The sequence below is a fragment of the Polypterus senegalus genome, chromosome 14 (genome assembly GCF_016835505.1).
Source record: "Polypterus senegalus isolate Bchr_013 chromosome 14, ASM1683550v1, whole genome shotgun sequence".
Classification (NCBI taxonomy): domain Eukaryota; kingdom Metazoa; phylum Chordata; class Cladistia; order Polypteriformes; family Polypteridae; genus Polypterus; species Polypterus senegalus.
The window spans coordinates 130,907,480-130,933,554 of NC_053167.1; the positions used below are offsets into that span (position 1 = coordinate 130,907,480).

The 26,075-nt window shown below is 36.8% G+C and overlaps 1 protein-coding gene across 1 annotated transcript; it reads left to right on the forward strand.

Moving 5' to 3' along the window:
- The first annotated feature begins 58 nt into the window (after positions 1-58).
- Positions 59-26,061, forward strand: si:dkey-148h10.5 (uncharacterized protein LOC107988039 homolog). Its single transcript, XM_039734574.1, has 9 exons — positions 59-209; positions 8,271-8,313; positions 8,416-8,530; positions 10,815-10,887; positions 12,192-12,270; positions 14,149-14,236; positions 14,332-14,388; positions 22,210-22,263; positions 25,908-26,061. Exons 1-8 carry the CDS (start codon positions 184-186, stop codon positions 22,260-22,262), a joined length of 534 nt encoding a protein of 177 aa, XP_039590508.1. The 5' UTR covers positions 59-183; the 3' UTR covers position 22,263; positions 25,908-26,061.
- The last annotated feature ends 14 nt before the right edge of the window (positions 26,062-26,075 follow it).

The following is a 26,075-nucleotide window of genomic DNA, read 5'->3' on the forward strand; positions in this document are numbered from 1 at the left end:
AGTAGCTGGGGAAATACACGATTTCTTACTAGTTTACTATTATTGTTCACAACCGTCAGCACCCCCACGGATCATAACGCTGTTGCACCGCGCCAATTTCTAACGTGCCGCTTTTTTTTTGCCATTTTGGCGTCTTTCGGAGGTTCTTCGAGATATTTGTAGTTCAGTTTAGTTTTGTAGAAGATGAATAATATGGGAATTAGGCCACGGTAAGCTTTCACATAACTGATTTTATAATCTTGGTATTTAAAGACTATTGTCGCTTTTAAACAAGTTATAGCTTTGTATTTTTGCTGCCTTCCTACTTTAAGGCACCGGCTCTCGGCTTTTTAAGATGTGATGATGATGTGTAAAATCTAAACGTCCTTTATAATTATATTGGTATTGTTGTATGTTAATTATCTATGTCTTCACTCTCCACTGATGTGTATTTATATATTGGCATCTCTATCTTAACTGCCCATGCCCGTAATCTCTGTGTATTTTCCGTGACTTTCAGTCAAGTCAGTAATCGCAGCATAAACAGCATTGTAGGGTTGATAGACATTAGGAGCACCTTGGAGGGGGCACAATGATATCGAGAAAGGATTGTAATCCATCAGAAAGCTTATTATTTTTATGCCAGGGTCGCTACGGGGTGGACAGTAGAATAGGGCGCTTGACAGAAACAAACCCCGGACGGGGCGCCAGTCCATCGCGGGAATCACACGCACATTAAACGCAGTTTGGAATTCCCAGTTGACCTAATCCGTAAGTGAAATACGATAAAATACAATAAAATACATCACGCACATCGGGAGAAGGTGTAAGTGGACAACGACAGGGTGCTGAATTTGAGTACAAGATGCACAGAAATCGCAAGTCATCAGAACCAAACACTGTGCTACACCTAGAAAAACAAAAGTAAGCAAATATAATTAAGGTGAAGTAATTCATTTTCCAAAAATATATCTGTGGACAGGAAACTACTGAAGTGGGTGGGAACCAGGGATGCTAGTGCACAAATCCTTCATAAGGTACACATACTGTTGCAGAGGAGTTGGATAATAAAGCCGAATTTGTGACCTCACTGTAACCGTAGTTGCAATTCTTCATTGCCCTGGTAAGAACAGTTGAGAAAGTGAGAATGTTCTTTATAAATTTTATTAAAAATACAAATCTAAGTGACCTGTAAAGCCAGATATTCCATTATATTCAGAATGTTGGTTACAGAGATGCAATATTATTATTACTGTTTTATTATTAAAAGTTAGTGGTGTAAGATAAATCATCATAGTTCATATGTATGTGTGGTTTCCTTTGACAAAACAGAAAGAAGGAAAGCAAATATTAATTTAATAGTGACTACAATAAAGAATGAAATTAATAAATTAAGAATAGCAATGTACTAATATATGCCAACCAACTGTGCTACCCATCTAAGAAAGGCTGAAATGTAAGTAATCAATACAGACATCATACATTCTATCTATTGAAATGTATCTTACAGTACAGTATATGCATGTAGTGATAAAATGCATTGCATTTTTTATTTCAACAGATGGCGCATCACACACATTTGTAATAATAAGATGCATTACTACAAATGTGTGTGATGCCCCATCTGTTGGAATGACAAATGCAATGCATATATGTACGTTATGACATTTGGTACAGCATTTGTAAAAGCGATGTTAATGTTTATACTGCGCCATATGTTGGAATGACAAATGCACTGCATGTATAACGTCTTACTGTCTACTATACTACTTGGTATCTTATTCCAAGTGTCTATTCTTTGTGTAAAGAACAACTTCCTAATGTTTGTGCGAAATTTACCCTTAACAAGTTTCCAACTGTGTCTCCATTTTCTTGATGAACTCATTTTAAAATACAAGTCTCGATCCACTGTACTAATTCCCTAAAACATTTTAAACACTTCAATCATGTCACCTCTTAATCTTCTTTTGTTTAAACTGTAAAGGCTCAGCTCTTTTAATCTTTCCTCATAATTCACCCCCTGTAGCCCTGGAATCAGCCTCATCGCTCTTCTCTGGACCTTTTCTAGCACTGTTATGTCCTTTTTGTAGCCTGGAGACCAAAACTGCACCCAGTACTCAAGATGAGGCTTCACCAGTGTGTTATAAAGCTTGAGCAGAACCTCCTGTACGTTGTACTCCACACGCAAGGCTATATAACCTGACAGTCTGTTAGCCTTCTTAATGGCTTCTGAACACTGTCAGGGAGTTGATAGCTTAGAGTCCACTATGACTCCTAAATCCTTCTCATAAGGTGTACTCTCGATTTTCCGACCGCCCATTGTGTATTCAAACCTAACATTTTTACTTCCTATGTGTAATTCTTTACATTTACTGACATTAAATTTCATCTGCCACAAATCTGCCCAAGCCTGTATGCTATCCAAGTCCTTCTGTAATGATATAGCAGGTTCCAAATTATCTGCTAGTCATCTGCAAACTTAACCAGCTTGTTACTTATATTCCTATCTAAATCATTTATATATATTAAAAATAGCAGCGACCCCAGCACTGACCCCTGCTGGTCACCACTCTTAACATCAGCCAGTTCTGATGAGGTTCCTCGCACCCTCTGCTTCCTGTGTCTGAGCCAATTCTGCACCCATCTAAAAACATCACCCTGAACTCCCACTTCTTTTAGTTTAATGCCCAACCTCTCATGTGGCACCTTATCAAATGCTTTCTGAAAGTCCAGATAAATAATATCATAAGCTCCACTTTGATCGTATCCTTTTGTTGCCTCCTCATAGAATTCCAGCATGTTAGTAAAACACGACCTCCCTCTTCTGAACCCCTGCTGACTGTTCAGAATAACTCCTGTCCTTGTCATGTGTTGCTCAATCTTATCCTTAATAATTCCTTCCATTAATTTTCCTGTGATGCTTGTTAAGCTTACTGGCCTATAGTTGTTTGGATCTGCCCTGTCGCCCTTTTTATATAATGGGATATTTGCCATTTTCCAGTCCTTCGGAATCTCTCCAGTGCTCAGTGACTTCCTAAAAATGTGTCCAGGGTTTATATCTGTACTCGCTAGCCTCCTTAAGAATACAAGGATAAATATGATCTGGTCCTGGTGAATTGTTTGATTTCATCTTATTTAATCTGAGCAACTCTTCTCCCTCTACAATTTCCAAATCCCTCACTCCCTCCTTAGTAGTCCCTGTTACTGCTCTGAGATTATCAACTTGTGAACACCTCAGAAAAATGTAAGTTCAGGGCATTCGCTATTTCACTGTCTGTGTCTTTCAATTCCCCTTTACTATTCCTGATGAACTTCACCTCCTCCTTAACTGTTCTTTTATTACTAAAATACTGAAAGAATCTCTTGGGGTCTTCTTTCGCCTTATCTGCTATATTCCTCTCCAACTGTCTTTTAGCCTCCCTGATAGCCTTCTTAATGGTTGCCCTCATGTTCTCATACGCTCTACGATTCACTTTGCAGTCATTAGTCTTATATGCCTTATAAAGCAGTTTTTTCCTTTGCAACTTCTTTTTTAAATCTTTATTAATCCACCGTGGAGTTTTTTTTAGTTTCCTATTAATTCCAAGTTTAGGTGTGTATCTGTCCTGCATTACATGTAAAACATTTTTAAACCTGTTCCACTGCTCCTCGACTGTCTCCACATTTAAAAGCTTATCCCAGTCTATCCTACTTAGACTTTGTCACATCTGCTCAAAATTAGCCCTACTAAAGTTCAACTTAACAATTTTAGTCTTTGCATCTGCACTCTTACAAAATACTGAGAATTGTATTACATTATGGTCACTTGACCCTAGTGGTTCAATCACCTCTACACCCTCAATTCTATCCTGATTATTACAGAATACTAAATCCAGACAGGCTTCACCCCGTGTTGGTGCTTTAACATGCTGTGTTAAAAAACAGTCGCTGATTACTTCTAAAAACTCCTGCTCTTGTACTCCTCCATCTGCAAGGTTATCCCAGTTAATATTTGGATAATTAAAGTCCCCCATGACTATAATATCCCCCTGTAAACTTGCCTTTTTGATATTACTAAAAAGATGTGTGTTGAAGTTACTGTCTGAATTGGGTGGTGTGATGAGAATGAGTCGGAGACATCGTAAAGATTTGGGGCAGCCACCCGTATAATTGAATCGGCTGCAAAAGTAGTTGTAAATAGCACGATGTGCTTAGTTCAGAGTCCAGAACAGAACTGCCTGTACTGAGGCAAGATGGCAGTTTTAAAGGGCTGGAAGGGAAGTGACGTCATCTATGCCGGAACTGGGAGTGGTGTCCTTGTGCCCGGAAGTGACATCATCCTTGGGGCCGGCAACAGGCGGGATTTCCCGGGATAGGTCTGCAAGGGACTGAGAGAGAAAGTCAGTACACTCCTCCACCCCCTGGCCTGGCGTAGAATTACTAGTGTTTAGGCCCTTCAGCTGGTTCCCATGCGCACGTGTGTGACAGTGGTCTATAACACACTCCTAACATAAGACCTTTTTCCCTAATATTTTCCAGGTGAAGCCACACGTCCTCACTAAGATGGGGCTCATCATCCAACTGAAGATGTCTTACATTTAAACCCTGTTTGGCATAAACAGCAACTCCACCTCCTTTTCTGTTCTGTCTATCCTCCTAAAAAATGTGTATCCCTCTGTGTTGCACTCATCCCCATCTTTGTTATTTAGCCAGGTTTCCGTTATTGCTATAATATCATAATTATGCTCTGCTACATACAACTCCAACTCACTTACCTTATTTTTGATACTACTAGCATTAAGGCAAGCTATTTTTAATGTGTTACTCCTTCTACATTTACGTGTTTGCTTAGAATTTACATTACTATGCATTTTTATTTCTACACCATTGTTTGTTCTTCCATGTATGGATCTAAACCTGGCCTGTCCTAAACTCCCTGCCCCCCCCAATCCTCGACTAGCCTACACATACACTACAAAATGGGCGAAGTGTAATAGTTAAGTTAAAAGTATTACTGGTTTAAAAGTAACAATATGTGTTTCACTACAACCGTCTGAAACAGTCAATAATGAGATAAATTTTAAATAATGTAAAGAGCTTAACATTTAAGATATATATACACAGATGTGATTTTTAAACTAAAATGTAGCTGATTTATACAAATGTAATTACCACTTCATTAAGGGTGCACAACAGTTGGAGTTTCTGATCACTTTCGTCTGTGATGAATTTGAAAGTGCAGTGTTCACGAGACTAGGAAAGTTGTCAGATAAACATCCAGGAGTATTTTAGAAACACCGCAAAAGTATATCTAGCCAAAGAGAAGCCAAATTAAACAAGAAAGGTTTATAATCCTGCCAGCAAGGCACTGCAATAAATTCACTAATTCTCTGAAAAAGTACTGAACAGAGTTTGCCAGAGTTACATTTCTAAAACGGGAAGAGCTAATTGCAAGTTGGTAGCGTCCTGTAGCAGACAATCGCGATGTCACAACAAGCTAAGGTCTGTAGACATATTGTGGACCTTTTGAGCCCATACACAATGGCATTTTAAAGTCACCAGATATCCTAACATTTAGGTTACTGTAATGTAGGAGGAAATGGTATTACCTTAAGAAAACCCAAACGGACACATTCAGGGTTGGACAAAGTAGCAGAAACTCCACATGAAAAAGGATGTGAAGACTGAAGTAACTAAATCACAGTTAGGAACACGGCTACAAACGAGATTCTTGTTTGATTGATGCCTGATTGGCCATTTGTGTTAGCTATAACAGAGGTCTGACAAACAACATTATGTCTATGGGGGGTTTGAAAGCAGCCCCAGATAAATAACAAAATGCTAACTTACACATGTAGTCATCGCCATCTTTAACACCTCTCCAGACCATGCTGTAGTTCCACTATGTTTTAAAGTCACCTCTATCGTAAGTGTACCAAAGGAGTCAACTGTTCTGTGCCTCAGTGACTACCACTGCGTAGCACTCACTGCCATCATGATGAAGTGCTTTGAGAGATGGATCTAGGCCCATATAACATCCAGACCCTTTCCTGGATCCATTCCAGTTTTCTTAACATCCTAATCACTCCATCAGTAATGCCATAGCCACTGCACTGCACATGAACCTGACCCACCGAGAGGGTCAGGACATGTACATGCAGATGCTCTTCTTAGACGTTCTTTCCACATTTGGTACAATTGTCTCTCGGCACCTTGTGGGCAAGCTTGCTCTACTGGGCCTGGAAACCCTTCTCTGCAATTGGATATTAGTCTTCCCGACAGACAGACTGCATTCAGTCTTAATTGGAAATAATACATCACATACCATTATTCTGAGCACTGGTGTCCCCCAAGGCTGTGTCTCCAATCCTCTATTCTTCACCCTGGTGACCCATGAATGTCTGCAACAGTTACAGCATGAACCACATCATTAAGTCTGCGGAAAGCACAGCAGTGATTGATCGACCTTCCATCTGAAAATTTCTCGTCATCTCCACTGATGACATCTAACAACTCATGGATTGGCAAAAGAACAACAGACTCTGATTTTGGTAAAATAAAGGAGATCACATTTGACATATCGGGAAGAAGAACCATGACACTCACCTTCCCCTCTGTGTCAACGGCTGCACTGTGGAGCCAGGGGTACAAAGTTTCTGGGAGTGTTTGCTCTGTGTGATCATATAATGGCCAAGGAATATGGGGCCATTTTTATAGTGCAAACAGTGTTCCCTCATTCTGCTCTCCAATTCCAATTGTAAGCTAATTCAATTGTGGTGTCATTAATGCCAGGATCAACTGAGAGGCTTTCCTTGGCTGATAATCACCATTTCTAAAGATCTTTGAATCTTTATGAGAATCCCTAGAGTGCAATAGAGGGAGCAGTAGATTTCCTTCTCCTCCTTCAAAGAACTGGAGGCTTTCATTTTTGAACAATGGTGCAGTATCTTATTAAACGCAGTATAGGATTTCTAGAACACATTCCAAGGAGTACCAAAGCTGTTCTGAAGCCAAAGGGTGGCCCTCCTCCTAATGGAGTCATTGATATTAATATTTTTATGATTTGATTTAAAAAAAATTCTTGCCTTTTTTGTAGTATGTTGGGGACCTTTTCCTGTCATATTAGATTTTGGAACATGCAGATTATAATTCCCATAACATTTTTTTCTGTTTGAAATGTATTTAATTCAGTTGAAATAGTTTAGCGTGTTTTTTTCAGTGTCATTTTATTTATCATGCACACTGTTATTTTGTGGTGTGGTTACTACCACTTCGACCAGAAAATGAACTGGAAATGTGCAGTGAGCGATGTCACCATTAAGATGGTATAAAGGTCTCCAGAATTTATGTAGGAAAACACAAAAAGTTAGCATGTTTCTTCAGCAGGTGTTCCTGGCAAACTAATCTATTGCATATAAAATTTAGGCGACAGGTTTGGGTCTTAACTTCTGTTTTGCCAATAGTGTATTTTAACTTCCCAGTTACAAATTGTTGCTTGTCTACTGGTGAACGTCTTATGTTCTGGTTGTTTCCAAAGTAATTTCTTGCTTCATATAAGCTGGCAGAACAAACATATTGTTAGATGTTTTGTTATTTTGCTTGCTATCGTACATTACCAATGAGTACTTGACAGGATCCATCATCTAGCAAGAAAGAACTGAGCTGCTAAGGTTGTGCTGGATATTCCTACAGTTGCAATTTAGTTTTGTAAAGGATATCTGCATTCATGCAGCAGTGAGTCAAAGAGTGATGTGCATTAATGAAAGTGAATCCTAAAGCTGCTCTACAGTTAAGTTATGAATTGTGTTCTGTTATGAATGTTGTTGTTATGACACAACTGCACTCAAAAGGTTTATATACAGATCATATAAAAAGGTGACGCTTTAAGAGAATTCAGCAGTTGAGTGAATTTATACTTAACAGTAGATGGGCCAACATGGATTAAAAACAAAATCTGAATGCCATAGATGTTAAATATTACTAAATGAAATACTAATACTGTAAAATTAACTCATTTGGAAGAATTCTGGGGGTGTCTCGCAGATTCAGAAAAGTGCATTTTTTTTCCAAGCCCAGTCACTGTCTGTGAGGTGTTACCCTAATGTCCAAATATCAGTCTTGTTTTCTCCATGTGCCTTGTGTCATAATTAATTGAGACAATCATGCCTAAGAAATTGGACATGAGAACAGTATCGACGAGTTAAAATAATAATCTGCATATTCTAGCTGCTATTTGGTCTGTGATATGAAGTTACTAACTTATTTAGAAACTGTAAACCCTTTATAACAACAAACTGTACCATTTCTTCCAGAGTAAGAAGATCCCTCCAGTTAGGGGACCAAGACACAAAAAAAGTGGGTACAACTGATTTATTTCTTCTAAAAGGAATCTTTTTTTTTCCCTTTTTGATTATATATGTTAATGTTCTGTTCATACTCTCTTTCTTTCATCCTCAGGGTCAAACGACACCTAAAAAAAGCCACCTAGCCGATAAAACATTCTCTCCTGTGACTGGAACCTGCCATATAAGCCCAATTGACACATCAAAGCAAGTTTCTTCTTCAAAGAAAGGTTCAGTTCAAGATTATATAGGCCTTAGCATGCAGTCGTAAGCTGCTGACTGTGGGCACTGTGTATGTGGAGTACATGTAATATCTGAGGACAGCAGCCTGTGGCCATTTTGACACGTATACAGTAGTATCAGTGATTTATTATAACTCGGCTGTACATGTTTTTGAAACTTTCACTTGCGCATAAAGACAAAGATCTCATGTTAAATTGATTTTGGCAATACGAGTGTTTGATCTTAGAGTTGTGCTCTTTATAATTGGTTTTCAGTAGTTCATAAAGATGTGTAATAGGATGTTTCTGAAAAATGACTAAACTTACACTGGTAGGCACTGTAATGGAAAGTGAACTCTATCTGAACTGAATGCATGCCCTGATTTTATTTAACATTAGTGAACACTTCTGGATTTAGATGTAGTACAACAGCTGGATAGAAAATAGATAAATAAATCGATACAGATAGGTAACCGTACCTAACATAAAGACAGTGAATGCTAAAAGGAAGCCATGACTTCAGTGCCATTTCCACATCTCTGCTTTTTAGGAAACATGGCACTAAAATAATTGATGCCATTTAGCATTTAGTTTTATCTGCATTTGCATACTGTACAATTAAAGGGTAAATAAAAACAAATGTAGCAAAAGTTATGCATATTTAAAGCTATGACAAAGAATACAAATATTAGTAATGCATTTCTTAGAACTATTTTGGGCCAACTAACTAAACAGTGAGATCAATAAAAGTAAGAGTGATGCACTGATTGTGAAATTAGTTGGAATAAAAACCTGCAACCACAGGGATCCTCCAGCAATGAACCTGGGGACCAGTGTATTGCAGTAGTTAACCTTACCCCTCTCTCTGTTGGAATAGGAGTTTCTAGTTTTTGGACAGTTCTTTCATAAAGTATCCAGCTGAGAAAGTTTTAATATCCCAAACACACCTATTTTAGGGAAACAAAATAATACAACTAATTGGAAACTTGCAGATTGTGGAAATATTAACATGTGTTTTGTACTTTTGTCTCCAATTTGTCTTGTTTCCTAAAATCCAGATTGTTCACATAGCAAAGATAGCAATCTTAGCTTCACTTCTTAAGACATATAAAAGCCATTGTGCTTCTATCGTTCTGATTGCATTTTATTGTTAAAAAAATCTACTTCAAATAGTTTAAGATAGGAAGTGGGATTTAAGCTTCATCCGAGTGGGAAGAAACATCTAAAAAAGAATTTTCAAATGCCGCCTTTACAAAAAAACATGCTGCCAGTGCTCATTAGGCTTCATATACAAACCAAGTTATACTCAAAATGACCAGGTGACAATGCCAAGTTTATGCCCCCCACATTGGCAAACTCTTGTTTGTAGTCTTTATTTTTGAAATTGTAATTTCAGATTTGATTCAGTAACTTTTATATTTCTCAGTTCCTTATATTCTTTTTATGTTTGTTTTTTTGACATTTAAATTGACATTTTAAAATATTGTTTATTTTTGCATTATTTTAATAATTACTTTAATTCCATTTACAGTATATTTAGAGCCAGACTAGTAGAATGGGTCAATTTACAATAAACAAATCCTAAATGGTCTGTATGTCCATCGCTTTTAGCGCTGTAGAGTTAATTTAAAAATCTTTATTATAGATTTGTTTCCAGGTTTATGAAGCGATATGATGGAATAAGTACAGAGATTATACCTGAATTACTATTGAGAACAAATGTATTTTAAGATTCATTATAGTAAATGTTTGTTAAAGTATGTAATAGCACATTTTAGTGCTTGAAATAATGTAGTAGTTAATGTTTCATTGACATAATAATTAAATATATAATTTATAAAGTAATATTTAAAAGAACAAAAATTTTAAATGCCTGTTTTTTATGATCAAGCTTAATTTCAAACTTTGCCATACATAATCATTGCATTTGAAGTTTTATTTGCGTTATCAGTAACAAGTAAAATAAATTGAAATCACAGTGATATGGTATGAAAAACAATATAAGGGGGGAGTTGGGGACATCTGATGGCAATGTAAAGAAAGCAGTATGGAAAGTATGGTATTTGGTTTCAGTTTAGTGGCATTTGAACTGATCATGGCACATACCTCAAGGGGCAAACTTGTTTTTGAACCTGCTGATCTGTGCTTTAATGCTGCAGCACTGCCACACCATAGAGGTCACAGTGTTTTGTATTCAGGGTGTCTGGAGTTCTGTAATAGGGTTCAGGCTTGTCAAAAATATCAGTGATGATTGAAAATAACCAAAAATTCTGAATGTTCTTCTGTTTAAAAGCTGGAACTGTTGCCACAAAAGAAAAGGCTTTCCATCCGACTGACAAGGCAAACCCTAATTCCCAAGAAGACAGGTAAGCCCCTCCGTACAGTTGCATCACACAGTATGTGTGCATTCAACAGCACAGTTTGGCAGTTTACCAGTATTGAAAAACACATTTCAGGCTGAACAAAAATAAAATTTAGTGAAACGTTTTTATGCTGAGGCACTGAATCTTGTCTTTCTTATTGTTAGATGTATTGACTTGTTAAGAAATGTTTATTTAAAATTATTGTGCGTATTTTAGGATATTTTGTCACAACACTTTTGCTTATCCCATAAACCAAAGCAAAACAACTCCTGTTTTATTATTCATTTATTTTGATTTACATTTTGCATATGCATTTTTAGTAGTAAAGGGCAACACATTATTTGATCGCTACAGATTTCACTTCATTCATTGCATTTTAATTTTGTGTAAAATTTAAAATCCATTCCTTGATTTCTCACTCTCTTATGATGCTGTCAGAAATAGAAGTGTAGAGTCACGGGGCAGTGGTAGGCTGCCAAGTTGAAGCTGCTTATTGCCTACGTGCTTGCAAAAGCAACCCAGCTTGAACATAATTCTGAAGGCCATTTGCCTCTCACATTGTCTGTGTTACGCGATTAGTACTACCTATGACTTGTTTGTCATATGTTAGAAATGTGAGAATTGCATAAAACTCTTTCTACTTTCTTATATTAAAAGACTCCAAACTGCTATGGAACAGAAAGATCTATGTGTAGCTCACTGAACCTTCAAAACTAATTATCTGTAAGCATTTTATGGATTCAGGCCTATTTAGGCCTATTTATTAAACATATACTGTGTAATATAGTATGGTTTACACACATTAAAGGCACTGCCAGTGGAATTTGTTTTATTGTATTCATGATAAAATGGAAGGCTTACTTAATATTATATAAACTCACTATTAACTGCTGAATTGTTCTGTTTCAATATCTTACAGTAGTTGTTTAAATAAAATGTTCAGAATGTCCAGCCACGACAACAGTATACCTTTGTTGGTAATAAATTAGTTGTTTGATATGGTACAAGGTAACAGTGTGCCCTTCATATTGTTGCATGAGTTTATGTTCTTCTATTGAGGAATCACTACTGCTTCGAGTTGTAAAATAAATCGTAAGATTTTTTGGCTGACCTTGTTTTGAAGGTTTTTTTTATTATTATTAATAATACAATTTCATGCAATGAAAAATAAGTTGAAGTAAAGATCTGCACACCTCAAAGTTAAAATTAGTATATCATTAGATAAACCATATACAGTACACTTGCTTTTTGCCTTTCAATATTTAAATTGAAATCTCCATTTTCAACATGTTGTTTTTTTTTTATAGGTTACATTCACTGAGAATAAAGGTGGAAAAATCACTGCAAGATTTTGAAAAAGCTAGAGAGCAATTATTAAGTTTACAGGTACTATATTTCTTTTCAACAGTTTGCTTACATTGAAAGAGAGAATGTTTAGCAAGGTTGAAATGTTTCCTTAAAGATAATTTAATATATAATTTTTAAAGGTATCACATGTTAAGAATTTTCATTTAGAGTTTCATCAGTGTTAACAGTCAATATTTAATTACAAGGCCTACAGCGGACAGATTGTAAGTGTATACTTAGGAGTGTTTCATAACATGACACCATATAATAACTTTATTATTTTTAAATTTTTAAATGTAGCGACTTTACTAAAGTCAGTGTCAGCAAATTTATAAACACATAAGTTTTATGGAGTACACTGACCACGTTTCAAAAATGTCCACTATTTACTTACTATAGAAAACAGCATGATGTAAAAAAGTAACATATTCTAATTAGTGGTATTAAATGATGTAATGTAAGAATTACCTATATCAAATATTTTCTTCTGTAACCATCAGGTGAAAGTGGTACACAGGAATTATGGCTTTGAATGTTCCGTTTATGCTTGTGAGATTTTTTTTTTTTTTTTGCTGAATAACATACTTAAATGTTTTAAATGATTCATGATATCAAATTATTACAAGGTAGTTGAGATGAACATAGCATAGGAAATATTAATTATAACTTTTTGAAACCAATGTCATAACAATTAATCCGTTCCCATGCTTAAACAACATGTTACACTGTTTGTGTGGAAAGGTCATGGGGATTAGCCAGAAGCTACTGCAATGCCTGCAGGATGACAACCGCTAAGGACACTTACTTTTACTTGTATTCTGTTGAGCAGTTTCATCAATCTTTAAATGTTTTTAATGGTTTACTGTACACTATAATTTGTTTCAGGTCAAAGGTGCCATTTGTTGCATTATGTACATCATATACAACAGACACCTAAATCTGATTTTATATATATATGTGTACACGCTTACTGATGCTTACCTGCACATGGTGGCAGATTACAATTGACATTAATCTAACCAGCATGAAATTGGGGATGTGGGAGGAATATCAGAGTACCCAGGGGAAAAAAAAAACATGGAGACAGGGAGAACAATCAGTCTCTACACATGCAGCAACTGGGCGCAGTATTTGAACTCGGGACGCTAGATCCAATGTCATTTACACAATATCTGCACCTCTGCTACAATGCAGTAATTAAAGGATACAAACCCCTTCTCTCCCCCTCTCTTTCTCTTTTATTGTCTATCTACTTATTTATTTCAGATCTACATTTTTAGTAGAGTTGTGGTACTGCTTTACAGATCCAGCAGCCCCAGTAATTATCTGTGTATGTCTGCATGTACATCAGTCCGTGTGTTTTTTGCACTGTTTTCTTTTCTCCTAAATCCTAAAGACTTGCATGTTAGGTTTTAGGTAACACTCAACTGGCCATTTTAACATGTACTGTATATGTATGATAGTGGATCCAGCGGTAGACTGGTGCCCCATCCAGGACTGGTTCTAGAATTCCACCCAAATTAAATTAAGAAGGCTTGAGAATGTCATGGTGATATTTTTAACAGCATTTGCTGTCTGTATTTTGTTTACTACTAAATTTATCAAAAAATGTAACAAAGGAAGTTATTTTTTGGGAGTTATACATTAAGGCTTGTGTGAAGCTCAGGACAAAATATAAACAGCTAGGTGAAGACAGAAAGGAAAGTAAACCTGTATCTATGACTATTAATGTAAGACACATTTTAATAAATAAGAAGGGGACTTTCAGTCCATTAAGCACATTACATAACATAATTGCTAAGCTGACCTATTATGTCATCCAGTTGTTTCTTAAAATATGTTCTGTTTGCGCAAAAACAAAAATAAACTTAATGTGATGCCCAACAAGGTCTAAGCCTTGCAGTGTTCCTTTTTCAGACTCTAGAGGGCAGCAGTGAACTGGCGAGAATTTTCAAAGGCAGCTCTGCTGATATCCGACAAGAACTTTCAAGAAACAGGCAGCTAAGTAAGTTGTTATTACGAAAGCTAAAACAGTAGTGTGACTCTTTTCCTCACTCTAAAATTTCACAACAACATTATTGATTTTTTTTTTCCTTTCAGTGGAGGAACTTGGAAAGAAGGACTTGTATAAAACACATTATCCATCCGTTCAGACAGGTACAATAAGCATTACAGTACTGTTTTAGAAAAACTCTGGGATTTAAAAAGAAGAAACAAATTGTGGTGTCGTGGTTATTGAAGCTTAATGTTTTTTTTAAATATTATGTCATCAAGTTTAGAAGTACTGATAAAAGCAATCATATTTAAAAGGCAGTTATTCAGTTTCAGTGTTAAAATGTTTTTTCCGTTTTGTTGTCTCCCATAAATTAGCTACAGGCACATGTGTTATGTATTTACTTTTAAAATATATAATGTTAAAAACGTTATGACACCAAAACAGACACTTTTAATTATGTCTATGTATTGTATTAGTATAATTTAAAGATCTTAAACATTTCTCTCTCCATCTAAAACAAACAGCATACGTATAATGGAAATAATCTAATGCTATTGGTTATTATTTTGCAAACCATACATTTCTTTGTTGTAAATTTTTAACTGAAGAATTGACTGTGTTTGTGGCCTGATGTGAGCACTACAGCGTTTGTGCTAAAATGCATTTTAATGAACGTATCCACCAAGCTCTAAGGTACCATTTGGCAGACTCGTCGTGAGAGAGACTGCTGCCATCGACCGAGTCTGGATTATTTTACACATTCGATGTCCATATTCAAATTACTTGTGATTCCACCAAACAAAGGAGAATCTTGTCAAATATGAATGGAAGTGTTGTTACTGCTACAGTTTTGTTAGCTTTTTTTTTTTTTTAATAAGGGCTTCATAAATTGTTTAAATTAGTTATACTGTGCAGCCTTTGAGGTATTTGCTTTTCGGGAAATTACAGATGGAATGTCACATTTTTAATCACATGCTGTACCGTGAAATTTATCATCTCAACATCATGAGCACCCTTTACTTAAATCAACAAAATACATAACAATTTCCAATCAATGGTGGCATTATTTGAAAACCCTTTTTATTTCTGTACTCTCTTTACTGAACCGGAGAATGCAGCTATTGTGGCCATCAGACTTGTTTTAAGAGTAAACAAATTGTTTTTCAAGGCTGTGAAAACAGACAGTACAGTGTCTGTCAAAGCGTGAAATTTGGACTGTATTAGAAAATCTAAAGCATGTCCTATACACATGGCACATGTTGATAGCGTAAAAAGTTTGTTTTAAAATTGTTGTATGCAGGAAAACGTTTATTACTCCGGTGAGAACGGCACCATTGTAATGGTTTTCTAAAGCTGCACAGAGCAAACTTTTGGCCAATCACGCACATCCCAAGTGCCCAGATATCTCTCAGGACCTTCATTGCAAAAGTCCTGTGATGCTCATATAATTTAGAGGATAACGATGAGTATGTTAAGACTAACAAACTAATATCCAACCCTAATTGAAAAACACAACTTCCAGCTCTTCAGAATGTTTCTTATGTAGTGATAACAGTAGTTTCTCAGCAGTATCTTTTTTAAATCGTCAAGACTGGGACACTACTAGAAGGTGTACCATTTTCAGCAGGTTACATTAATCACTAGTATTGTCTGTGTTTTAAAAACTGTTCAACTGCACCACTCCTCTCTACATGATCAGCATAGCAAGAAGTGTCAAATCCAACCCTCATTTTGGCTCACATAAGACCACTTTTCTAATCTACAATTACAATTTTTTTGGGATTTGCAACAAAAACAAAAAAAGTGAATATGGTAAGGATATGCACACAATCAGCGATTAGGCCAGGATTTGAAGCTGGGATGCATGAGACAGCAATGCCACCAGCTTCCAGAAAAAAAAAGGCAAACAGAAATTATCATGTTGGGATGGTTCAAGAAAATATGAATTCACATCCTCCTGTCAACACCTGCACATGCACTTGCTCTAAAATGTTCTTGTATCCCCTTTCTCCCTGATGAGATAATATGCTACAGAAGACTCTCATACCCCATTAATCCAATACAGGGATACAGGAAGCTGAAGAACATCCTTGGAGCATGGAGATCTCTACCAGAGATGGGGTGCAGTCTTAACACCTGTCCACTTTAGAACTGACAGCTAGCATGAAGTGCCGATTTTTGGTAATGTGGGCAATAAAACGAAATACCTGGAGAACATACAGATTCCACACAGACAGTGACTTGTTTTAAACCCAGGATACTACATCATCGAGTTAGCAGCGCCAACCCCTACAACACCACACTGCCCTGAAATACTACAACAAAAAGTCATACAGACACGCAGTCTTACAACACATTTATATACAATTGCAAATCCAAGCCCCTGAACCGCACTTGACTTGGCTACACTCCTAATTTATGAACAAGATACACTTCCATTGTTCTGTACTTCAGCTCATGTAGGAAAAAAAAATCAAAATAAAACCGTCTTGTCATTTATTGTTCAGTTCAGACATGGGTGACATCTGGAAGTGAAGAAGTACAAATGTTTGGCACAGGTTTAGGAATTTTTATTTAAATATAAGGATAGGATATTACAAAGATACAGACCAGTACTGGAAAATGGTAGATTCTTTATATAAAGATGGTGATAAATATACATGAGTCTGGTAATTTTCCTTGCAGATTTCAATGTTTTGTTTTGAACTGGCAGCGACATGCTTTCAGATTCCTTGTACACTAGTCCAGAGTTTGATTTCAAAATCAGAAGTGTTGGTCATCCCAATTACTCTTTTATCTCCTTATATTTTTGGTATACTGTTTATTCCTAAGTCATTGTCACAAAACGTCAGTTTTTCTAAATTTAAAATAATTAGCCTAGCAAACTGCTTTTGAATTTTACTTTTTTTTTTCTCTTTCTGTAAACTGTCCAATAATACTTATCTATTTTAGGCACATATTTCCAAAGAAAAAATATGCTCATTTAAAAAAAAAAAACCCTTGTCACAATACTTCTAAATCTCAAGCTAAAAATGTGACGTACCTTAGTTGGATTTGAGCTAACATTAGGAGACCTATCACGCTTAAAGCCATTCTTAGCCTTAACAAAAGTTTGGTAAGCACTCTTGAACAGTCACCCTTCTGAGCAATTAGTCTTTTGGTGGATATAAATTACTCGGCTGTCGTGGCCTTACAAATACCCAGATGCTCTGTATGTGCTGATGACAACAAAATTGAAAAGAAAGGCCGTAATAATTCTGAGCAAGTTTCTCTGAAAAAGGTATTGATTATTTGTGTGTGGTGAGAGATTTGGAAAATTCAATTAAAGGAGTTGTGCAAAGGTTTCATAAATTTTCCACCTACAGCACGTACAGAGACATTGTTATGTGCTAAATCAATGTTACACTTCACAATATATTTTCTTTTAAGCATAAAAATAAATAACATTTAAACAGTTCTGCTTACTACAGAAACAAATTTTATTTTCTCAGAAGCATTTAGTCATGTGCTGTTACTGACTCATTCACATTTGCCAGCTGGAACAAATTTTATAGTGCTTGTTCCATAGGAAAATCCTATATAATATGAATTTTTAGATGATAAAATGAGGAGAAAGGGGGCACCTCAGCAATATAAAAATTGATCAGCTAAGAGAGAAGAGCGTATAGTTAGAGATTTGTATGGCAGCTTTAATAGCCTATATTAAAGAAAAATTCCTTAAAACCTAATAAAAATGAAGTGGATTTTTTTTTTTTGTAAAGGAAAAATAGAAAATGTGATATGCTCTTTATTGGTTGTGCTGGTAAACAGAAAAAACAGTAACTTTTTAAAATTCTATTTAAACATTTATCCATCCATCCATCATGCTATATCTTAACCACAGGGTCACGGGGGTCTGCTGGAGCCAATCCCAGCCAACACTGGGCACAAGGCAGGAAATAAAGCCCAGGCAGGGCACACACACACACTAGGGACAATTTAGAATCACCAATGCACCTAACCTGCATGTCTTTGGACTGTGGGAGGAAACCCACGCAGACACGGGGAGAACATGCAAACTCCACGCAGGGAGGACCCGGGAAGCGAACTCAGGTCTCCTAACTGCGAGACAGCAGCGCTACCCACTGTGCCACCTATTTAAACATTTAACAGTATGTAAAATTCAAAGGATCTGTCCTCATTTTTATTATACACCCTTTCTCTACATGGTTTGGTTGCTGATGAACAGAAACATAAGAAATTGGTTTATAGCCCCTCACATATTGTGGCAACTGTCACAAAAATTAAACTATGTGTCTCTGGTTTGATCTGGAACACTTTACTATAATTTAGATTTAATTATAATTCATGTCATCCGCAGAAGGATTGCAGCATTTTGAAGAATAGATGTGAAAACACCCTGTGTGCCCAAGTGACTAGATTTCCACGTTAATAAGAAGTTCTATCCTTCCTGTTATTGTGTCATTTTTCATTTCTGATTCAAAATTGTTTTACACAACTTTTTTTTTGTAATGCACAAGCACAGTTTAAAACACTGATTTTTGTATCAATATTATTTACAATTGGATACATTTGCCTTGAGATATTGAAGAATGCATCCTCAAATATTCCCCTTCCTAACAACGCAGCTTCTGAATACGCTGCTTCACAAAATGTGTTTGTATTCCCTGCATAAAACTTGGTTGACAGTATTTACCCCATTGGAGGTTTGGCTGTTTTAATGTTATACAACATTCATTAAAAGAGTATTTAACTGGTCTGTTTACACATTGACCAAAAAAATGACTTAATGTTAAAGTGAAAGCAGATATCTAAAAAGTGATCAAAATTAATTACAAATATTAAACACAAAAATAATAGATTGCCGAAGTATTAACATCATTATTGCTGCTGCCAGTTCTTTTACAAAGTCATAGAATTAGTTCAGTGACGGTCACCTGTCTGGACTTTCATTTGATTGTTGTATAAGTGCACTCAAATGCAAAAGGGCCAACTTGCGGTGGGGGAGTCCACATTCGTGGATCAGCCTAAATCAGTGAAGACAAAAGAACAGTCCAAGTAACTCTGAGATGTTAATTGAAAAGCACAGTTCAGAGGAGGAAGACAAGAAAATGTCCAAGTCACTATCCCTTGTAGTCCAGTTTAATCAATCATGAAGAAGCAGACACGAGTATGGCCAACTGTAAGTCTGCCTAAAGCTGGTCATCGGCAAAAACTGAGTGGTCATGCAAGAGGATGACAAGTGTGAGGTGAGACTACCGAGAGAGCTCTGAAACTCTGAAGGAGTCACAAGCTACCGTGCCTAAAATTTGGGAGACTGCGCAGACAACAGTTACTATTTTGGGGGGGGGTCATTTAAGGGAAAGTGACAAAGAGAAAAAGCGGACGACATCTTGGCTACAGTTTAACGGAAGGCGCATGGAAGACTCTGAAGTCGGAGGACGGTTCTAATAATAGGATTTCTCACAACTCAAAGCTGTTTATGTAGTGAGTGGGGAGCCATTTCAACAACCACTGCTGAGCGGCATCCTCCTGGATAATGAGACTGCAGCCATTTTATGCCAGTAAGCTCGCCAAGCATTAGCTGTTCGGTGGTGAAGTGGTGAGAGATAGCCAATTATAGACTGAGGGTGATTAGGGGGCCAGAATGACAAGGCCATGGAGGCCAATGTAGACAAGATGTCAGAATACTCCTTACTGTTTACGAAGGATGCCCCGGGATCTTTAATGACCACAAAGAGTCATGACCGCCATTTTTACAGCACAATGTCCCCGTCATTGCACTGGTACATTGGGATCGACATTCAGACCACAGGCTAAGTGCCCCCTGCTGGCCTCACTAACATCTCTTCAGCAGCAACCTAAGCTTTTTCGTAGATGATCTGCCATCCAAGTATTGGCCAGGACCGAACACGCTTATCTTCAGGTGGGTGACCTCTTCTGAAGTGCCGGTGGTATGGCTGCTGACCTATGGTTTGATGAGTCCAAAATTGAGCTTTTTGACAATTGGACTAAATGGCACATTACACTGCACGTTATCAGAAACACACCATCTTCAACATGAAGCATGATTATGGTGTTGGTAGCATCAGGCTGTGGAGATGCTTCTATGCAGCAGGCCTTGCAAGACTCGTGAGAGGAAAATGAATGCTGCAAAACACAGGGAAATCCTGGGGGAAAACCTGATGGAGTCTGCGTGAAACCTGCACTTTGTGAGATTTGTTATCTAGCAAGACAACGAGCTCAAGGATAAAGTCAAAGCAACACAGGAATGGCTTTTAAACAACAAAAGAATGTCTTGGAGAGGCCGAGTCTGAGTCCAGATCTCAATCCAATGGAGAATTTGTGGCTGCACTTGAGAAATGCTGATCACCCAGGATCACCACGACACCTGACAGAGATGAGCAGTGTGGCAAAGGAGAAGAAGCGGGAGAAATGGCAGAGCTGTGAGAAAAAGAAAGACCTGAACACACAGACTCAAGGATGTCATGGCTGCCAAAGGTGTGTCTACTAAATCAGGACCTGAAGAGGTTGAACAATCATGTAAGCAATTATTCTATCATTTACATTTAGAATTAATTTGGACCACTCTGTTTTCACTTTGACATTATGGAGTCTTTTTCTGTAATAAAATATGAAAACTTCCAAGAGGGTAAATGTTTTATATAGGCACTGTAATTTAATTTCAAATTAGATGGAGCAGGAATGAAAATGTGAAAATAATTTAATTTACAATGCAATCTGGGGGTCTCCTAGGGTTTTATGCTTTACTTCACTATTTCAGTGAGACTGTTTTCTTTACAGTACCAGTCAGTATGAAGAAAATAGCAAAACAATTTACACATGAAAATTAAAAGTAATTTGTTAAGCAGGGTGGTCAGAAGTGCACTTCCCAAAGATGGGCACTTTAGATTAATGGAGGTCTCTACTCACAGTCTACAGGCATTTTATTCACTTCACCTGCTCCTCCAAAGACTCAACCAATTCAGCGTATATCACATGCAGATATTGGCAAAATATTGTAGGTGATGTTCAGTCAAATATCAAAATGGCCAAGACAAGGAAACTAAGACGGTTATCTGTGGTACAGCGCTGGCATTTTGCAGAGGAGAAGATATGTAGCTTGACATGGTGGGACTAAATACGCTTGGGGTTATCTCAACTTTGGTTTATGATGTGATTATCATGGACTGTGATTGCCACGTGCACACACAAGTTATTTGCTGACATTTTCTTTTCATTAACTAAAACACATTCTGCCTAAAATCAATACAAAATAGAAATCCAATCATCATATTAGTTCCACGATAATCAGTAAACCACCAAGATTATTTAGGACACTTTCATTACAACTTCTCGTTTTCAAAAACCTTTTAAAACTGTTAGACACTGAAGGTTTGTCAACATGTTATATTGCTTTTAGTTTATGAAATTTTTGCTATTGTGAGATTTAAATCTGTATATGGGGGAAATGTTAGCAGGATAATAACACCAAAAAAAGTATAGTTTAATGGGAAAAGTAAATCAAATTTCATATGTTAGAAAGTACATATGCTTTGATATTCCTGATAGCCACTTGTGTTTTTTTTATATTTTTAGATAGAAGTTTATGTGGCTTTTTAAAGAAACTTGATAAATCCCTAAATAAATAAATATAAAATAAATATTATAGCAAACAGATACACACACAAATTACTAAAAACAAAATAAAACCACCTAGAGCCTTACAGAACTTGCAGGTATGGATTTTTTTTTTTGTCAGCTTCCTCTTCTGTAGATAGCAAATTGTAACTGTTGGCTAATCGGTTTAACTTTAGGACACTATGTTGCCAGTTTATCCTCCTCATGTGATATTTGATCCTAAGTATAACACAGCTATGAAGCTGCCATTGCTTGTGTTTTATTTTTGATAAAAGTGTGTGCTAAATAAATACATGCAAAGTAAATGTATTGTCTGACACTCTGCTTTTTACTCTCTACAGATCTGATTCAGACTGGCAGCAGTTATAACTTTTTGAAATCAGTGGCAAAATAAGGTAAGCAATGTGGTGGTGTGACAGGGGAGGTCTTATGGGGGAGTTGTGCACTAATTAGGCTATTAGTAATTTTTTTAAATGTGTATTTAAGATTCTGTGTGGGAAATGAAAGATTAAGCTAATTGTGTTGCACCAGTACTAAAATTATGACTTCAGTATCAATACCAGCTTCCGGACCTTACTACCAGTACCAAAACGATACCAAACCATATAATGGATAAATCACCATCCCCTCCCACTCTGTAAATTATTACCAGTAAATCTTCTCTCTTTTAGCCTCCAGGATGTTTGTATAAATATATATTCTCAAGACCAGTGGTGGGGGCTTTGAGATGGTGATACAAGATAGATGAAATATGTATATTACAGCAGAGAGCTGATAGGTCCCAGTCACACTAATAAAACGACTGAGCACAAGGTGCCTGAAACCCACCATTTACTTCCAGTACCGAAATAAACTAAAAGGTGGTACCGTTCCATTTTAAAATTTGGGATTTTATGTGCTTTTTCAGTACCGTTACCATGCAGCCCTAAAAGTTAACCATAACCAGCAGCAACTTATAACATCTGTACAGCTACACAATGCAATTCAAGGCCACATGTATGGAGGAATGTTTTGGACAAAATTACATAAATAAATACATACACAAATAGATGGATTGAAAAATATGACAATAAATAATAACCAAATGATATGTGAATCTAAATTAATTTGTCATGAAATGTTTTTTGTTGCTTATTTCTTTATGTATTTATTTCAGTGACACCTCCTTAAAATGAAAACTGTCATTTTTCACTCATCAAAACTGAAAAAGGGTGGAGTCTAATGAGCACTGACTCGATTGGATAATCATCAGTGACACTCCTGCTCAAAGCTGTGACTGTGCATGACAGACCCAAGTGCTGGGGAAGAGTTGTCCAGAACTACTGTGTGAAGCAGCAACTTCAATTCAGGAAGCTCAGTTTATCATCAGGAGTCTACATGTGAAGTGCCTGTGGCACTTGACGGTTTGAGAATGTATGCCCACTCTACCAACAATTCACCAATCGAAAAAAATTGCCCACTATAGCCCACCTCTCAAGTTTGATGGGTAAAAATGACAGTTTTCATTTTAGGGTATAATTCAAGTTGCGTATGGTGTCACTGAAATAAATAAGTGAAGAAATAAGTAAAAAAAATACACATTTATTTATGGTCGCATATCTTTTGGTTATGTTTGTCATATTGCACAATGCATTTAATTATCTAAGTTTATTTAATTTTGTCTGAAGTGCTCCACCATACACAGGGGCTCAAAGTCCATCCTGGCAGGGCCCACTCACACATACCCACACTCAGAGTGGGCCGATTCGGAATCACCAATGGCCCACTGGCACCTATGTTTGGAATGTGGGAGGAAAACCTTTGCATGCATTAAATAGGCTGAGGGATCAAACTTGGAAGCAATAATGGTGCCGTGCCAACTGGTCCACCACTGAAATCATTCATTTTTAAACCAGGAGATTCAATAAAAGACCCATGCAAACAACAGCCAGGTGTGGGGCCCATTAGGCAGTTTCGCTACACATCACACTCTCATTCTCACAGTGCGAAATGTGCTAAATATGGTTTCAAATAAAAATGTATCTAAATGTATGGTTTTTCACGAATGTACTAAAGCAGATCATTTCCAGAAAAGGTTTACCATTAAAGTTTACTGTATTGCCACTACAGAAAAAATGATTATAGAAAGATAGATAGCATACCATGTATATTTAAATTGGGGCCCACTGAAATGTCTGGTTTGGCCAGTAGACACACAGTACTCAATCACTAATGCAGTAAAGGTGGAAGTTAAACAGATACATTGGTAAGTGCATACTTCTGCTGGTTCCTGACAGTCACTGTTTAGAATGCAAATTTTAAAAATGGACACCCTGAAAGAGTGAATAGCACAAACTTTAACTCAGAATCCAAGCCCTCCCTGCACAAATGGCAGCAACCATATCCTCAGTGCTGCAGGTCGTCATATCTGTAGGCAATGGCAGTGGTTGTCTCTTAGTAAAGGTAGATCTGCATTTACTGAATGTCCTTCCATCAATTACAGCAGCCAAGAGGTTGACAGCAAAACTCTGCCATTTCCTTGCCATCTTAAAACTGACTTTCAAAAGCATCTGTTTCATTTTAAAGCACACAGCATATGCAAATGAAGTCCTTACTGAAAACTGGGAAATCTACATAAATCAGGTTTGTCTGTACTGCTGACTGAAAATGTAAGCGTTTTCTTCACCTTCCAGCCTACAATTAACTTTTATTACCTTATTGTCTCTACAACACAGTGGCCTAACTCTGTTCTGGATGGCCACAATGTCTGCAGGTTTATGATGATACAAAGTTTACCGGACTGGTTTTATATATATATATATTTTTTTTAATCCATTTTTTTTTCTCTTCTGTTTCAGTTTACTTGTGTGAGATAACGAAACTCTGAAACAGTCTAAAAGTTATTATCCAATCAATCAGACTGTGTTTTTCCCCCAAGGCTCCCTTAAATTAACAAACTTATGATGACCATTCACACTGCTCCCTGCTTAATTACTCCTCAATAGCTGTCGCTCACAGGGGCGTCCACTTATAACAAGTGACCGGTCTATTAGCAAATGTGCAATCTGGCTGAAGCCAAGTAGAGTGAGTGCAGTCCTGCAAGCTCAAAATAAATACACAGCAATCCCGACATTCTGAAGAATGCCACAATTCATGCTGAAGTCTTTTAAGTGGAGAAGCAGGTAAACAAACAAGTGCTAGAATTAGGCAATACTCAAAATAGCTGCTGGCTGTCAGATTGTCTGTCATAAGAGGGCCCCATGCACTGTAGTGTTGTGTTTTATATCTGTTTGGAGTGGCTAGGGAGACGAGTCCCTCTCACAATATTCTCAGCGATGCTAAACATACTGTACAGGTGGGCTGCTTTACAATTAATTTAGCATGTCTCCTCCTGCTACATATAAAACGCTGCACATGGCTAGAATTTGGAGGTTAAGTATAAATGACATGCTGGTTCCAGTACAGTTGTTATCTCTATTTTTATTTTATTGGAAAAATTCCTTTGACACCCTCCAGCTCACCCCAACACAATCCTTAAATTGAATCGTGCAGGTTTAGAAATGACGTGCATCATTTTCTGTAGTTAAAACGTATGTGCTTTAATTGAAAAATCATTACAAAACACTTTGGCCCAAAATATTACAGAGATGTGCAGCATTGATCTTAATTAAAAAGTGGAGGGTATTGTAGTGTAGGAGTGGTTTATATATAAAAAGGAGTTAACAGCTTTGGAAATAAGCACACAAATTAATACACCCGAGTATAAAAACATGTCACATAGCATCTCTCAAATTTCATGCTAAAAAAAACTTTTTGTTTGAAATCCATAGCATTTTAGAGTCTCATCACAAAATACATTTTATAAAATATTTGAATGAAATTAAAAGCAATGCATCAACAAAGAAATCCGATGCAACCTGCAAGGCCTGGTGTCGGCTGTCGTCACGGTGGGATTCGTGTGTTCGTCCTTGTTGTCTGCTTCTTGACTGTCTGCTACACAATTACTGAAAATCCACATTTACATTTTGATTCGTCTAACATGCGTTTATTCTCCTTCCAGGTTTCTTTGGGACGTCTTGCAGAACGAAGTCTCAGTAAAGTGTACATCAGCTTTTCTCTTTTTTTTTTGTTTTCTGGGGGGCTACAGTTGTGGAGTTTCAGAATGTCATAATTTGAATTCTCTTTATTAAATTAAATTTGTAAATCTTTCAATAGTTTTTTATTATCA